This window comes from Pogoniulus pusillus, chromosome 19, assembly GCF_015220805.1.
Source record: "Pogoniulus pusillus isolate bPogPus1 chromosome 19, bPogPus1.pri, whole genome shotgun sequence".
Taxonomy (NCBI): Eukaryota; Metazoa; Chordata; class Aves; order Piciformes; family Lybiidae; genus Pogoniulus; species Pogoniulus pusillus.
In genome coordinates, this window is record NC_087282.1 from 23,842,513 (window position 1) to 23,858,611 (window position 16,099).

Below are 16,099 nucleotides of genomic sequence, written 5' to 3' on the forward strand. Positions count from 1 at the left end.
CAAATCTTAACCAACCCTTTTTAAATCCCCAAACCTTGGCCAATCACCACTTTGAATACCAAAATCTTGGCCAATCACTTTGGCAATCCCCAAACCTTTACCAATGACTTTCCCCCCCACCCAAGGTTTTTACCCAATTTCTTTTCTCCCCAAACTCTTTACCCATTTCTTTTCTTCCCAAGGTTTTAAACCCATTTCTTTTCTCCCCAAACTCTTTACCCATTTCTTTAGTTCCCAAGATTTTTAACTCTTTTATTCTTCAATTACTTCCTCACAACCTACCAAAAAACCCCACAAAGCTCAATAACCACCACTTGAAACCCCCCCAAACCCCTTCCTCTGAATCCAAGGTTTGGTTTAATGTTGATACTAAGGTTGATCCCAAGCACCAGCCTCAGCCTGCTCACAAGGCTGATCCCAAGCACCAGCCTCAGCCTGCTCAGGTTTGTACAAACAGTGTGTGGAGGGAATACAAAATGAAATTCAAGTAGCCCCCCAGGGGAGACAAAGCAAATCAAACTCAGGTGTTTGCATATCCAGGCAGAACCCCTCCTGGTGTGCTCTTCATTTCAGGATTGCAATTCACCACTGAATGCAGCCCCAGGATCTCTCTTTCTGCCTTTGGCAGTGCCAAGCCAGCCTGCCCTGTGCCCAATGAACCACATTGATGTTGAGATGCTGTACTGGTGAGCTTTTATTGGTCGCAATGCCATCATCCATGGTACAACTGCTGAGTGCTTTCAGCTGCTCTCACCTCACCCCCATGACTGCTCAGACTGCAGCTTTGCTCCAAGTTATTCACAGCTATTACAAGGCTAAAAAAACCAAACCCAACCCCCATAAAAATGTCCATTCCTAGAAGCAAGTTCAAACGACTAAAGCTGGGCTCCTAAAAAACCACTACAACCAACCCTGCAGTAGGTGAGCTACAGATACTCAGTTCCTGCCAGAACCCAAACCAATCCCAGGCCTGAAACCGCTGCTCAGAACAAGCTCTCGTGGCCAAAGTGAACAGCAACCAACAGCAACCAACACAAAGCTCTCCCCTGCTCTTCTGCACATCTCCTATACCTGTGTTATTGTCACAATTGTGGCTTGGTTTGTTCAAGTATTCAGAGAGTTGCTCAGGTAAACAATAAGGAAGGCAATGGTTTGTTTAAAAGCACACTGAAACCTGCTGGGTTTCCTCCCCCCTCCTCCCTTTCACCTTCTTACACCAACTTGGCTCTAAACAGTGAAATTTGTTTTATTGGGGGAAGGGGGAAAAAAAGTACAAACGACCAACAATGATGAAAAGAAACCACAATGACAACAACAACTAAAAGCAGTTTGTGACAGTGCAAGGAAGAAACCTCCCCCCCACCAAAACCCAAATACCCAAACCCCACCTTGAACAAATATTGCTTTCAAATGTTATTCAGAAAGACAAATATTAGGAACTAGAGGAAAAAAAAACCCAAAACCTGCAAAGTGATTTTATTTGCATTAGATTTCCACGTGCAGAGGTCTGCTGGGTGTCTCCATGTGCCAGGCAAAGCTGAGCTGGCCGAGCCAGCTCGGTTCTGAAGGACAAATTATCCCTTTTCAAAAGGCAGAAAGGAGCTAAGTTTGTAAACAAGCAAGTTTGGTAAGTCAGTAGGAGGAAACAAATCCAAAGTGTGCTGCCATTTTTCCCCCCCATGCTACAATTGCCACTGTGTTGCTTGAGTTTAGGAAATCCAACTGCAAGAGCCCAAGAAGCAAAGCAGCTGGAGGCTTTCTGCATCCCTCGGGGCCAAACTGGACCCAGTTTACAAAGGCTGCTGCGTTGGCCAAGAAAAGGGATACTACATCCAGACAAGAAAGGTGCCCTCAGCATCTTGGCATGACACTGTCACATGTAAACAAGTCTCAAATGCTGACCAACTACATTGGAGGAGAAAACCTTAGCAAAGAGAAATAAGCACTGCTGCGAGGTAATAGAGAGAAGTAACCATTTCTTTTAAGGCTCAATTTATTCTCCATTAAAACTCTTCCTCCTCTTCTTTTTTTTTGTCTTTAAAAGGCATTGAGTAGGTAATACTGAGTTTGAGTATTTAATAAATACAAAGTTCAAAAAAAATCTGATTGAAGAAATCAATTAAAAAAAAGAGAAGAGAAGAAATAAAGAGGAAACCAAAAGGAAACACACACAGGAGAAAAGGAACTCTTGCATATTAGCCAGTAGATGAACTTAGAAAGCTAGAAAAGGACTGACAGAGAACAGCTCTTTAACCTGGTGGTAAACATGCTAAGCATTCTGGTTAAGGTGTGTGGGTCCTGCAGGCCACCGACCTTAGGATGCACTTAGCTGGATGGCAAATGTGCTGTAACAGAGACAGGTTTACCAAGGCTCAGCTCTGCAACCTGGGCTGAAAGTTCTCCAAAGCAGCATCTGTGCAAGTTTCCTCTGAGTTTTATCTGCAAAATGCAAACAGAACAACTCGTCAGAGCCACGTTCAACACACAGGCAAAGGGCAGCTTTGCTGCTGCTGCCACGGTGGGGAGCAGCTGCCTGGCTACGGCTGGGCTCCAAGCACTGCCTCGCACAGCGGCAGGCTGCAGCTCACCGCTAGCTCGGAGCACAGAGCGCTGCCGGTCCGAAGGGCCTCTGGAGATCCAGCCCAGCCCCCTGCCAGAGCAGGGCACCCAGCAACACATTGGGAGGGGGTTAGAAAGTCTGCAGAGAAGGAGACTCCACAGCCTCTCTGGGCACCCTCACACTGACAAAGTTTTCCCTCCTGTTGCCCTGGCACCTCCCCTGCTCCAGCTGGCACTCAGTGCCCCTTGTGCTGCCCTTGGCCAGCCCTGGGCACAGCCTGGCTACATCAACCAGCTGGGAAGAGACCTCCAAGATCTTCCAGTCCAACCTATCCAACCAAGACCATCCAGGCCAGCCCTATCCAGTCAACCAGACCATGGCATTTAGTGCCCCAGCCAGGCTTGGCTGCAACACCTCCAGCCACAGCCACTCCACCACCTCCCTGGGCAGCCCATTCCAATGCCAATCACTCTCTCTGACAACAACTTCCTAACAACATCCAGCCTCAACCTCCCTTGGCACAGCTTGAGGCTGTGTCCCCTTGTTCTGCTGCTGCTTGCCTGGCAGCAGAGCCCAACCCCACCTGGCTACAGCCTCCCTGCAGGCAGCTGCAAACAGCAATGAGGTCCTCCCGATGCTGCCCTGCGCATCTTTAGCCCAGCACTGAGGGCAGCCCTCAGGCTGCTCTGCTGCCAGCCCCAGCTGCCTCAGCCTGGCCTCATAGGAGCTGTTCACTGCCTGCAGCAGCTTGGGGGCTCTGGGATGGGCTCTCTCAAGCAGTTCTCTGAGTTTCTTCTTAACCCAATGCCCCCAGAACTGGACACAGTATTCCAGATATGGCCTCAGCAAGGCAGACTAGAAGGAGAACCTCTCTGACCTACTCACCACAGCCCTTCTAATGCACCCCAGGATATCCTTTGCCTTCTTGGCCCCAGGGGCACATTGCTGGCTCCAGGTCAGCCTTGCTAATACAAGAGGCCAGCAGGTGTAACACTCACAGAATCTCAGACTGCCAGGCTGGAAGGGACCCCAGGGATCATCTGCTCCAAGCTTTCCAGGTGGCAGTGCTGTTGCAGGGAGCTGCCCCAGCACCCTGGCAAGCTGAACCTTCAGCTGCCCACTGCAGGGCACTCCACTGCTTCCCTTGGGAGATGATTCCAGGGTCTGCTCTCATGGCAAACATTTCCTTCTGGAGCCCAGTGGGACCCTGCCAGCAGTAACTTGTCTGCTCCATGGCACTGCTTGTACAAAGGGAGTCTGCATCCTCCTGGCAGCCACCCTGCATGTCCTGGTCCATGTTAACAAGGTCTCCCCTAAGCCTGCTATGAACTCTGCAGCAGCTGCCCCTGTGGGGCACTAAATTGTTTCTAGAGACCAGACAGAGGCAGGAAATTGCAGCTCTCTACAGCCATAGCCCTTGTCCAAAGTCCTCCTCCAGCTCTCCTGCAGCCCCTTCAGGTACTGCAAAGCTGCTCTGAGCTCTCCCTGCAGCCTTCTCTTCTCCAGGCTCAACAGCCCCAACTCTCCCAACCTGTGCCCATAGCAGAGGTTCTGCAGCCCTCTAAGCATCTTTGTTGCCTCCTCTGGACCCACTCCAGCAGTCCCACGTTCTTGTGCAGGGTTCCCCAGCACTGGAGGCAGTGCTGCAGGCAGGGTCTGAGCAGAACATCTCCTCTACATTCCTGGTACAGAACAACCCCTTAGCAGCCATGCCTCTGGCTCAGCAAGGACAGAAGTGGCCCTGCCCCAGTCAAACAAGCAGTGCTCCTGCTGGGACCAGCACATCCTTGTGCTCCTCAGAACTTGGACTACACAGGATTTATCTGCAGAGATATCTTAAAAGCCTCAGTCAAAGCTCCAAGTCCACAGAAACCTGTCCTGTCCTTCCCATGCACATGCATGGACTTCAGCAAGCTTGAGGCCTGCCTTTCCAGGGATTCTGAAGTAATTTCTTTGTAGGAATCAGGGCCTTACATTTCCCACTGTGCCAGCACTGAGCTGTTGGAGCCTATGAACAGAAAGACAGGCTCCAGAGAAGGCAGGCCTGGACAGCAAGGGGCAGGAGGGCCCTGAGAACCTCTGAAGTGGCTGAAGGACCTGCAGAAAAGAATCACAGAATGGTTTAGGTTGGAATGGACCTCAAAGATCAGCCAGTTCCAACCCCCTGCCATAGGCAGGGACACCTCCCACTAGAACAGGTCACTCAAGGCCTCATGTAGCCTGCTCTTGAACACCTCCAGGGAGGCAGTGGAGCACAGAAGCACTCAAGGTGATCAAAGATCACACTGGGTGCTTCTGTGCTCCACAACCTCGCTGGGCAACCTGTGCCAGTGTCTCACCACTCTCACTGCAAACAACTTCATCCTAACACCCACTTTCAATCTCCCCTCTGCCAGTTCAAACCCATTCCTCCTCCTCCTGTCATTACCAGAACTTGTCAATAGTCCCTCCCTAGCTCTCCTGTAGCCCCCTTCAGATCCCAAAAGGCCACTCCAAGCTCTCCTCCAAGCCTTCTCTTCTCCAGGCTGCAGAGCCTGAGGGCTGGGAGAAGCTTCTGGCTCTCTACATCTTCCTGCAAGGCTACTGCAGCCAGGTGGGGGTTGGTCTCTCCTCCCAAGGAACAAGGGACAGGACAAGAGGAAATGGCCTCAAGTGAGTTGGGCCATGAGGAGCAATTTCTTCCCCTGAGGGTTGCCAGGGCAGTGGAGGAGTCCCCATCCCTGGAGCCATTTCAAAGCCATGCAGGTGCAGTGCTGAGGGGCAGTGCTTGGCAGGGTTTGGTTCATGGTTGGACTCAATGACCATAAAGGCCTCTTCCAGCTAAAACCACTCTGTGATTCCAGGACTTCCTTCCAGGTGCTGCTTCCCCCTGCATCAGCAGTGTGCTGCAGCACTCTGGCACTCTAAGGCCTACAAGAAATCTGGGGAGGGACTTTTTAGGCTGTCAGGTAGGGATACAACAGGGGGGAATGGAACAAAGCTGCAAGTGGGGAGATTCAGACTGGATGTTAGGAAGTTCTTCAGCATGAGGGTGGTGAGAGCATGGAAGAGGTTGCCCAGGGAGGTAGTGGAAGCCTCATCCCTGGAGGTGTTTGAGGCCAGGCTTGATGAGGCTGTGGGCAGCCTGCTCTAATGTGAGGTGTCCCTGCCATGGCAGGGGGTTGAAAATGGATCATCTTTGTGGTCCCTTCCAACCCTGCCTGATTCTATGCCACAGGCAGGGCTCCCCTTCCCTCCTAAGCAGCTGGGCACCCCAAAGCTCAGGAGCAAAACTCCTGTAGAGACAGCAGCAAAGGTTTTCCTTCCTTGTCTGTTCTCCAACTACCAGTAATCCTCACCCAGTCCTGTCCCTCACCCCTACATGCTCCCCAGCTTTGAAGAGACCCCAGCTTGCAAGAGAAGACTCAGACCTGCCTAAGAGATGTTCACAGCACAGCAGACAAACCATTTGCAGTGCAGCTCCTCAGCCTACCAGAGTTAGCTTCAGCCCCAAACATCATCCAAACCCAACACCAGAAACTGCTGGGGATGGGAAGGACAGAGAAAGGCAGCACTGGTACCCTCCTCCACCTGCTCCTGCAGCACCCCTGTCGGCAGGTTAGGAGGCTCCAGCTCAGACCTGTCATCCTCCTTAGGGACTGACAGAATGGGTGGGAAGGGACATTAAAGCTCATCCACCTCCAACCCCTGCCTTCGGCAGGGACACCTCCCACCAGCACAGCTTGCTCAAGGCCTCATCCAGCCTGGCCTGCAGCACCTCCAGGTAGGGGCAGCCACAGACTACCTGGGCAACCTGTGCCAGTCTCTCCACACTCTCCTCATCTCCACTCTCACTCTCCCCTCTCCCAGCTCAAAGCCATTGTCCTTCCTCCCGGCACTCCCTGCCCTTGTCACAAGTCCCTCCCCAGCTCTCCTGCAGCCCCTTCAGGCACTGCAAGGCTGCTCTGAGCTCTCCCTGCAGCCTTCTCTTCTGCAGGCTCAACAGCCCCAACTCTCCCAGCCTGTCCCCACAGGAGAGCTTCTCCAGCCCTCTGATCACCTTGGTGGCCTCCTCTGGCCCCTCTGCAGCAGCTCCAGGTGGTTCTTGTGCTGTGTTCCCCAGCACTGGAGGCAGTGCTGCAGGTGAGGGCTGAGCAGAGCAGAGGGGCAGAATCCCCTCCCTGTGCTGCTGCTCTCCCTGCTCAGGCTGCAGCCAGCACACAGCTGGCTCTGAGCTGCCAGCCACTAGTGCTGGCTCTTGGGCACTGACACCCCCAAGTCCCTCTCCTCCAGGCTGCTCTCAGCCACTCCTTGCTCAGTCTGGATTTGTGCTTAGCTACTCCAGATAGCATCACACTGCACCCTGTCTGGCTTCACCCGCCCACGACCTCTCTAAGCACTCCCTAGTTTGTCTGCAAGCTGACAAGATCATGAGATGTTGGCAGTCTAGTAGGACAATCATAAGTTTGCAGATGACACCAAGATAGGAACTGCTGTGGAGCTGTTGGAGGGCAGCAGAGCCCTGCAGAGGGACCTGGCCAGGCTGGATGGGTGGGCAGAGGCCAAGGGGATGAGACTGAAGAACAACCCCAAGCAATACTATAGGCTGGGGCCAGAGTGGCTGAGAGCAGGCAGGCAGAGAGGGAGCTGTGGGTGCTGGCAGAGAGGAGCTGCAGAGGAGGCAGCAGTGCCCAGGTGGGCAGCAGAGCCAATGGCATCCTGGGCTGGCTCAGGAGCAGTGTGGGCAGCAGGACAAGGGAGCTTCTTCTGCCCCTGTGCTCAGCACTGCTCAGGCCACCCCTGGAGTGCTGTGTCCAGTTCTGGGCTCCTCCATTGCAGAGAGATGTTGAGGTGCTGGAAGGTGCCCAGAGCAGGGCAGCAAGGCTGGGGAGGGGCCTGGAGCACAGCCCTGTGAGGAGAGGCTGAGGGAGCTGGGGGGGTGCAGCCTGCAGCAGAGGAGGCTCAGGGCAGAGCTCATTGCTGCCTGCAGCTGCCTGCAGGGAGGCTGTAGCCAGGTGGGGTTGGGCTCTGCTGCCAGGCAGCCAGCAGCAGAAGGGGACACAGGCTCAAGCTGTGCCAGGGCAGGTCTGGGCTGGCTGTGAGGAGGAAGTTGTTGTCAGAGAGAGTGATTGGCACTGGAATGGGCTGCCCAGGGAGGTGGTGGAGTGGCTGTGGCTGGAGGTGTTGCAGCCAAGCCTGGCTGGGGCACTGAGTGCCATGGTCTGGTTGGTTGGGCAGGGCTGGGTGCTAGGTTGGGCTGGCTGAGCCTGGAGCTCTCTGCCAGCCTGCCTGATGCTAGGATTCTATGACAAAGCTCTCTGGTGCACAGACACACAGAGCAGAGGACTGTCACATTTCAGCCCTACAGCCACTCCTTCAGCCCTTGCTAGCATCAGACACTCATGAATGGAGGGGATGGAAGTCACTCACCAATCTTTCACCCCAGTACTTACGTGTTCCCAATAGGATTTTAAATGAGAGCAGAGCAGCTTGAGATTGGGTGTGAGGAACAAGTTCTGCACCAAGAGGCTGCTGAAACACTGTGGCAGGTTGCCCAGGGAGGTGGTTGAGGCCTCAGCCCTGGAGATATTCAAGGTGAGGCTGGGCAGGGCCTCCAGAGGAGGATGTGCCTGCTGAGTGCAGGGGGCTTGCACAGGTGACAGCTGGAGGTCCCTTCCAGCCCAAGCCATTCCCGGACTCTACATCCAGTGCCTCTAGAGCAAGCTTTTAACAGCCCAGCACTGCAGGAGTGGCAGATTTTAAAGACTTAACTCTGCCAGCCTGAGAATTCAAGAGAAAAGCCCCTGGAAGTCTCACCACTCTGAACACACTGAGGTGAGAGAAGAGCACTGCAGAGGCAGGAAGGGGAAAGGGATGAAGAGAATGCAAGAACAGGGCACACTATGAGGCGCTCTAGGTTATCCCAATGACAGCTCTGCTCCCGCTCTTGTTTCACCCCAGGGGGCTGACTGGAGCAGTGATTTAAGCAAGTGCTACTCTGAAACAACATGGAAGAGCCTACACAACATCATACTGCACTGCCTTGTGAAGAGATACAGCCAGAGACGGACACGGGATGGACAAGAGGGATGGGGAGGAGCAGCTGTGGGATGGGGAGGTGCTGAGTGGTGAGAAGAGGAGGCTGAGAACAGATCTCTTTGCTCCCTGAAAGGAGGCTGCAGTGAGGTGGGGGTTGGGCTCTTCCCCTAGTGTCAGCTGCTAGGAGTGGAAACAGAATGGTTTAGGTTGGAAAGGACCTCAAGGCTCAGCCAGTTCCAATCCCCCTGCCATAGGCAGGGACACCTCCCACCAGAACAGGTCACTCAAGGCCTCATCTAACCTGCCCTTGAACACCTCCAGGGAGCTTGTGGAGCACAGAAGCACTCAATGTGATCAAAGATCCCATTCTGTGCTCCACAGCCTCCCTGGGCAACCTGTGCCAGTCTCTCACTATGCTCAACCTGTGCCAGTCTCTCCACACCCCCACTGTCAAGAACCCTTTCCTAACATCCAGCTTCAATGTCCCCTCTGCCAGATCAAACCCATTCCTCCTCCTCCTCCTGTCATTACAAGCCCTTGTCCATAGTCCCTCCCCAGCCTTCTGGCAGAACCCCTTCAGATACTGGAAGGCCACTCTAAGGTCTCCTCAAAGCCTGGGAATGTCCTGGAATTCTGCCAAAGGAGGGTTAAATTGGAGCTGAGGCAAATGTCTTTGGTGCCAGAGTGGTCAGGGATTGGCAGAGGCTGCCCAGGGAGGCAGCAGAGTCCCCATGCCTGGAGGTGTTCCAGCACCCTGTGGCCAGGCAGGGGTTGGGTTGAGGGCTGGACTGGATGATCTCAGAGGTCCCCTTTAACTGGGTTTGCCTCCATCTTGAAGGGTTTTCCCAAGTGAAACAATTCTCTGGTTCTAAGTACCAAAAGGAGGTGAATGGCACCTGCCACTTAAAACTGACACTGAGACAGCCTCAGATAAAAGCAGCTGGGTAAAATCCACCTCCCTTTGGTTTCTGTCAGAGCTGCAGAGACACAAACTGCTCCTGCATGCTTCATTCTGAGCTGGCCCAGAGCTAAGACTCCTCCCAGGCATAGGCAGGCGACAGAACTCAGCGAGCACAGGAACAGAGCTGCAACTGAAGCCCACTTCCTACACGTGGGTTTTCACACAGCCACTTCCTGAGCTTCACTGTAGCTAGCAAGGGTCATTGCTGAGGCAGATGTTTGAGAAGCAGCAGTTGTTCCCTGGATCACAGGGAAGCACAAGAATCACAGAGCTGATTACAGCTATCGCCAGACACCATCAGCAGCTCTCCTACACTAGAGCACAGCAGACAGAAATTAGCAGGCAGCAAAGTCTTGTCACGAAGATAATGAGATCCTACACCTCAAAGAGCAAGGACAGAGAGGGAGCCAGGAAGAAAATATCCCACAAGTGTGAGGCTGAAAGAAAAAGCAGAGAGCATGAAGGCTGTGAAGAGCCAGAGGAGCGATGGAAGCTCCAGACACTGCTAAGATCCGAAGAGGAAGCTGCTTAGGAAGGGCAGGCTTGGTTGGCACAGGTGGCAAGATTACACTGGGCAAAAGCAGCATCTCCTAGAAGCAAGAAGTATTTTGCTGTGACTTTAATGAGCCTGGCAGGAGGAAGGACAGGGACTCTCTCCTTCAGGAACCTGCAGAAGCTGAGGCTCCTCTCCAGAGATCACAAAGACAGAGGTTTCTCCTGAAACGAGATGGTGCTTTGCTTGGGAAGCTCAGTGAATCTGGGCACAAGCTGGGATTCAAAGGAACCCCTGCCCCTGCTTCCACTTCACCCTAACCCTTCAAGGCCAAGTTTCATCTTAAAGGTGAAATGGGAGCAGAGGACAGGGGGTGCTTTGAATCCCACCTAGCCAGCTTACAAGGAAGCTTCCCTCAGAAGTGACCACCTCAGGAAGTGCACATTTCACAGCTGAAAGAACTGAGCTGGCCGCGGTGGAAGGGAGCAGCCTGCACGAGCAAGTCAGGGCACTGCTGCAACCTTGGCCAGGATATTTTAAGTTCAGATACACTCAGTTGTAAAGCTGCCTTAGAACTAGCTGAAGCTTTGCCTTACTGTGCCTCAAGCTCACAGAATTGGGTTGGAAGGGATCTCCAAAGGTGACCTAGTCCAACCCCCTGCACCTCTGCCCCAGCAGGCTGCCCACAGCCCTGCCCAGCCTCACTCTGAGTATCTCCAGGCATGGAGCCTCAACCACCTCCCTGGGCAACCTGCTGCAGTGTTCCAGCAGCCTCCTGGTGCAGAACTTGTGCCTCACATCCAATCTCAACCTGCTCTGCTCTCATTTCAAACCACTGCCCTCAGCCTGTCCCTGCAGGCCTTTGGGAACAGTCCCTCTGCAGCCTGCTTGTAAGCCCCTTCAGGTACAGGAAAGCAGCTTTGAGGTCTCCCTGGAACCTTCCCTTCTCCAGGCTGCACACCCCCAGCTCCCTCAGCCTGGCCCCACAGCAGAGCTGCTCCAAACCCCTGATCGTTTTCCTGGCCCTCCTCTGGACCTGCTCCATCAGGTCTGTGTCCTCCTTGTGTTGAGGGCTCCAGAGCTGGAGGCAGAGAAGATACTAATTAACCCTGTGAGCAGTCAGTTGAAGCAGTGATACCTTTGATTTACTCCTGTAAGGCATTGCAAGTACCAGGGCTTAGTGCACAAGGCAAGATTTGTATTCTCCTCTGCTCCAGCCCCAGCACTTTGGTCCCTGCTCGGCTCCCCTCTTACAGGGTGAGTGCAGCCTTTCAGCAGCTCACAGAGCTGGAGCCAAAGGCAGCCTGGATTGTCTGCAGAACCACAGGGCCAGGAGCACCTACAACTTCACATCCACAAAGCACTTGATAACAATCTCAAAGCCAAGCCTTGAGACTTGCCCTCAAGATCAAAGCCCAAAGCTCCCACTAATAACCTATTTTCCCTCTTTGTCACCCAGACACAAACAGCTCCTTTGAGTCAAGCAAGAGTTACTAAGGCAGCAGACAGAGCCCAAGCAGGTGATCCTGCTCTGCATGAGGCTTGGACTGGATGACCTCTGGAGGGCCCTTCCAGCCCCTGACATGATTCTGTGATTCCTCTGAGGGCAGTTCCTCTCCCTGGATTTTCAGAGGTGGCCAAGGCAGGCCCCCGGGAGGCAAAGGTGTGACAGAGCAGCTGGCTGCAGGCAGGGCACACCAACAGGGACTCAAGCCGGTGGTGAAACCAGACCTGCAAGGCGAAACATGAGTGGGGGAGACCAAAACCATCTTGCAGCTGAATGAGAAGGTGCAGGGGAAGCATAGATTCACCTACACAACCAGGAGACAAGTGCAGTGCAAAAGCTCACCACGAGTGTGAAGGGCTAAGAGCAGGCAAAAGGAAAACTCAAAGCAATACCCTGGAGAGGGGAAGCTCTGGAGAGGCCCCTCTGAACACCACACTCTTGCCACACCTCTTATGAGTCACAGGGAAGAAGAGAGTCCTGCACTGGGAAGCCATTTTGCAGTGTTCTCTGCTCTGGAGATGGGAAATGAAAATCACTCTGCACACACTCTTGGCTACTGCCTGTGGGCCTCATGGCACTCCTCACGACTTGGGGTGCTGCTCCTCTCTACAGACAGCTGAAAGGAGGCTGTGGCCAGCTGGGGGTGGGCTCTTCTGCCAGGCACCCAGGGACAGAACAAGAGGACACAGCCTCAAGCTGTGCCAGGGCAGGTTCAGGCTGGATGTTAGGAAGAAGTTCTCCACAGCAAGTGATTGGCATTGGAATGGGCTGCCCAGGGAGGTGGTGGAGTCCCTGTCCCTGGAGGTGTTTCAAAGGAGGCTGCATGAGGCACTGATGCCAGGGGTTAGTTAATCAGAAGGTGTTGGGTGATAGGTCGGGCTCAATCTTGAAGGTCTTTTCCAACCTGGCCAATGCTGTCATTCTTTCAGACTTGCTCCACAGAGGGCAGAGCATTCAGTTTCTGCACCACTTCTTCAAACAAGCCCAGTCCTCTCAGCAAACCCCTTGGGGCATTTGGTGCCACTGCAGAGCAAGGCAATGGCAGGCGCTGGGAAGAATTCGGATACCAACTGCAGCCAACAATGAAAGCCACAAACCACTTTTAAGGGCAATATAATGGCAAACTTAGCACTGACAGTCAAAGCAGGTGCAGATGAGATCATCTCATGCATCCCACTGTGAAACCACTGCAAGCAAACGCAGCCTGCCCTGGCTGACCCTGCTGAAGGAACACACCAAGCCCACTTGAGTCAACCAACTGCACAAGCTCCCACCTCCCTCACGCTACCTCTAGGTCAGGCTACTTAATTTCAGGCTCCCTGTCCTTTCCCTCACCCTTAACCAGCATGCTTCTGCACTTCAGTTTGTGAGGGCTGTTCCACCAACCTGCTCTGTATGGCCATGATTGAGGTTCTCCTTAATCTCTCTCACTGGACGATGCAAGTTGTACAACACTGATCTTGTTTCTCAGGCAGGGAAGCATAGTTCATTTGTCTGACAATCTCAGCAAACAGTTCATCCACCATGGTTTTGCTCTTGGCTGATGTCTCCATGAAGGGGCAGCCCCACTCCTGAGCCAGGGCTCTGCCTTCTGCAGATAAGACCTCCCTCTCCGACTCCAGATCCACTTTATTCCCCACTAGGATCAGAGGAACCTTCTCGTATCTCTTCACCCGGACAATCTGGTCCCTCATGGGCTTGATGTCCTGATTGAACAATCCAACTGGTTAGTGCATGGAAACCATCACAGCAAATTGCTGCAGAAGCACTGGAGACACATTTTAGTAACTCTCACATGCAGCTGAGCATTCCAAATACATCAGAAGGCTTCTTAAAGGCACATTCAAGCAGACCTAGAACTCAGAGAAGGTTTGACATTTAAGCACACACATAGCACAGGATGGTTCCATGTACACAACAGAAAGCAACCACTGTCCTCCAAGAGGCAACTTTTGGTTCAGCTGGAGGAAGATGACAGGATGTTAGGGGTTGGAAGGGACCTCTGGATATCACCCACTCTAACCCCCCCATCTCAACAAGGCCTAGCACAGGTCACACAACAGTATATCCAGACAGGGTTGGAAAGGCTCCAGAGAAGGAGACTCCACAACCTTTCTGGGCAGCCTGTGCCAGGGCTCTGGGACCCTTCCAGGCAAGAAGTTCTTGCTCATGTTGAGGTGCAACTTCCTGTGCTTCAAGTTTCCATCCTTGCTCCTTGTCCTATCCCGGGACACAAGTGAGCAGAGCCTGTCCCTTCCTTCCTGACTCCCAGCCCTCATCGACCAGATCCCCTCTCAGTCTTCTCCAGACTCAACAGCCTCAGGGCTCTCAGCCCTTCCTCGCAAGGCACATAAGCTACAGTAGAGCTGATTGGAAAGCTGGTTTCAGCTGCCCTAAAAAGTGTCCCAGGTGAAAGAAGCTGTAACATTAGCAGCAGCACAGCAGGACCCCAGCGTTCAGGGAGCCTGTGTTCAGTTTGCATCTGGCAATTTAAACACAGCCTTGGACTTCTGGAGGGCCTAGAACAATTCACTGGCAACATGCTTCACCAGATGTAAGGAACCACACTGGGTGCTGTAGGGAGGTTTCGTTACCTAGAGATGCGTTTACTCAAGGCTGAGCTCACAAGGGGAATTTACACTTGAAAGTCTGAGTCAACCTCTGCCCCCTGAGTGCTTTCAGTTACTACCGGTAGTAGAGAGCCCTAAAAATTCTTCCACAGCTCTTGAGACAAAACAAATTGAGTGTTTGAAGTCACTACCGTGCCAAAGAACAGAGCAGTTTAGCCCTAGGGGCTCCAGAGCAGATACGCCCCAGGCAGACACAAAGAACTGCCTCTGCAGAGGCTGGAGGACCAACTCGGCGGTCCCCAAGCAAGCCAAAAGCAAAGGCAGAAGCACCCCAACGGCATCGCCGCTGTCTCCCAAAGGCAGTGTCTCCTGTGCCTGTACTGGAGCTGCTGCAAGGCCTGCTAGGCTAAGGTCTAGGCCTCAGCAGAAGCACTGCTTCAGCGGGGGTGAGCAGCTGGACTACTCCCAGCTCGGCAACTCAAGCCAAGGCATTAGCTGCAAATCCCCGAGCTGCAAGCACGCAGCGCTGCTAAATCCACTGCTGCCCCACGGATAAAGCAGAGGCACCTCCGACGGGTTACTGACTGCAGGATTCCCACTCTGCTTTTTAGGAGAGTTCTCCCAGCAGAAATGAACCCCAGGCCCCTGAATTGTCACCTCTGGTTTGCTTCGCCTCTCCAGCACACCGCCCACGCCGTGAGAGCGCGGAGCTTGCGCTGGACAGGAACACGCTCTGGGGAGAGGAGGGGAAAGAGCAGCTCACTTAGGAAGCCTCCAGTGCAGGACACTAAGGCTCTCTTCAAAAGCAAGCCAAGAAGTGAGCTTTTTAAGCAAAAGGGAAGGGGAAGTCTCGATTTTAACACCGAGTGCCTTCTGCGTGCCGGGGAAGCGGGGGTGGGTCATTGTTCTCCAGCCCTGCGCGGCAGCTAACAATGGGGGCAGCCCGAGAAGTACCTGCAGAGCAAGCGCTCTCCTTCGGCAAGCAGGGCCGCGAACCGCACTCTGCAGCTCCGGCCCCTCCAGAGAGAAAAGAGCTCAGACACACGCACACGGCTGCAGCTAAAGCTTCCTCCTCGGGCCGGGAGCGGCCGCGTCCGGAAAGGGGCGCCGGGACCCGCCGCCTCCCCGCCCCGCCGAGCGGCCGCCCCCAGCCAAGGCCCGGGCGAGGTTACCTGGAAGGACTGCTGGTTGACCAGGCTGTAGACGAGGATGAAGCCCTGGCCGTTTTTGATGTAGAGATCGCGCATGGAGGCGAACTGCTCGGTGCCCGCCGTGTCGAGGATCTCCAGCACCGAAGGGGACGAGTCCACCTCGATCTCCTTGCGGTAGAAGTCCTCGATGGTGGGGTCGTACTTCTCGATGAAGGTCCCGGTGACGAACTGCACCGTCAGGGCGGACTTCCCCACCCCCCCGCTGCCCAGCACCACCACTTTGTACTCCCGCATCGGGCCCCGCAGCCTCTCGCCGCTCCCCCGCTGGGCCCGCCGCCACCGCGGCCCGGGCCTAGGACAGGCGGCAGCGCGGCCCTCGCATAGCCCCGGCCCGTCTGAGGAAGGCGAGGCGCCGCTGCTCCCGCACCGTCCTGAAGGGGGAGAGACAGCTGTTAGGGCCCGGCCCGGCCCGGCTCGGCTCAGCCCCGCCGCCGCCGCCCACCGCACCGCTCCTTACCGTCGCGCTTCACTCCATCCCGTGGCGCCTGGGCCGCGGGAACCGCCCGGCAGCGGCCGCCCCGCCCGGAAGGGTTATGCTGCGGCACCGGGGGCGCGCCCCGCCCTCCGCGCTCCGCGGCACTTCCGGCGCGGGGCTCCGGCAGCGCGGCCCGGGCACGCCCCGGGGAGCGGCTCCGCCGCCGTGCTGCGTCACCGCCAGCGTGCCGCGTCACCGCCAGCGTGCCGCGTCACCGCCAGCGTGCTGCGTCACCACCGCCGTGCTGCGTCACCACCGCCGTGCCGCGTCCCCGCCGCTCAGAGCGGGCCCGGGCGCCGGGCGC

The 16,099-nt window shown here is 54.8% G+C and overlaps 1 protein-coding gene across 1 annotated transcript; it reads right to left on the reverse strand.

Annotated features, from left to right (window-relative positions):
* Positions 1-1,221: 1,221 nt before the first annotated feature.
* RAP2C (RAP2C, member of RAS oncogene family) lies at positions 1,222-15,895 on the reverse strand. The gene is made up of 4 exons (XM_064159660.1): positions 15,778-15,895; positions 15,282-15,691; positions 12,926-13,245; positions 1,222-2,439 (listed from the first exon to the last, which is right to left on the reverse strand). Exons 2-3 carry the CDS (start codon positions 15,552-15,554, stop codon positions 12,967-12,969), a joined length of 552 nt encoding a protein of 183 aa, XP_064015730.1. The 5' UTR covers positions 15,555-15,691; positions 15,778-15,895; the 3' UTR covers positions 1,222-2,439; positions 12,926-12,966.
* Between the last annotated feature and the right edge of the window lie 204 nt (positions 15,896-16,099).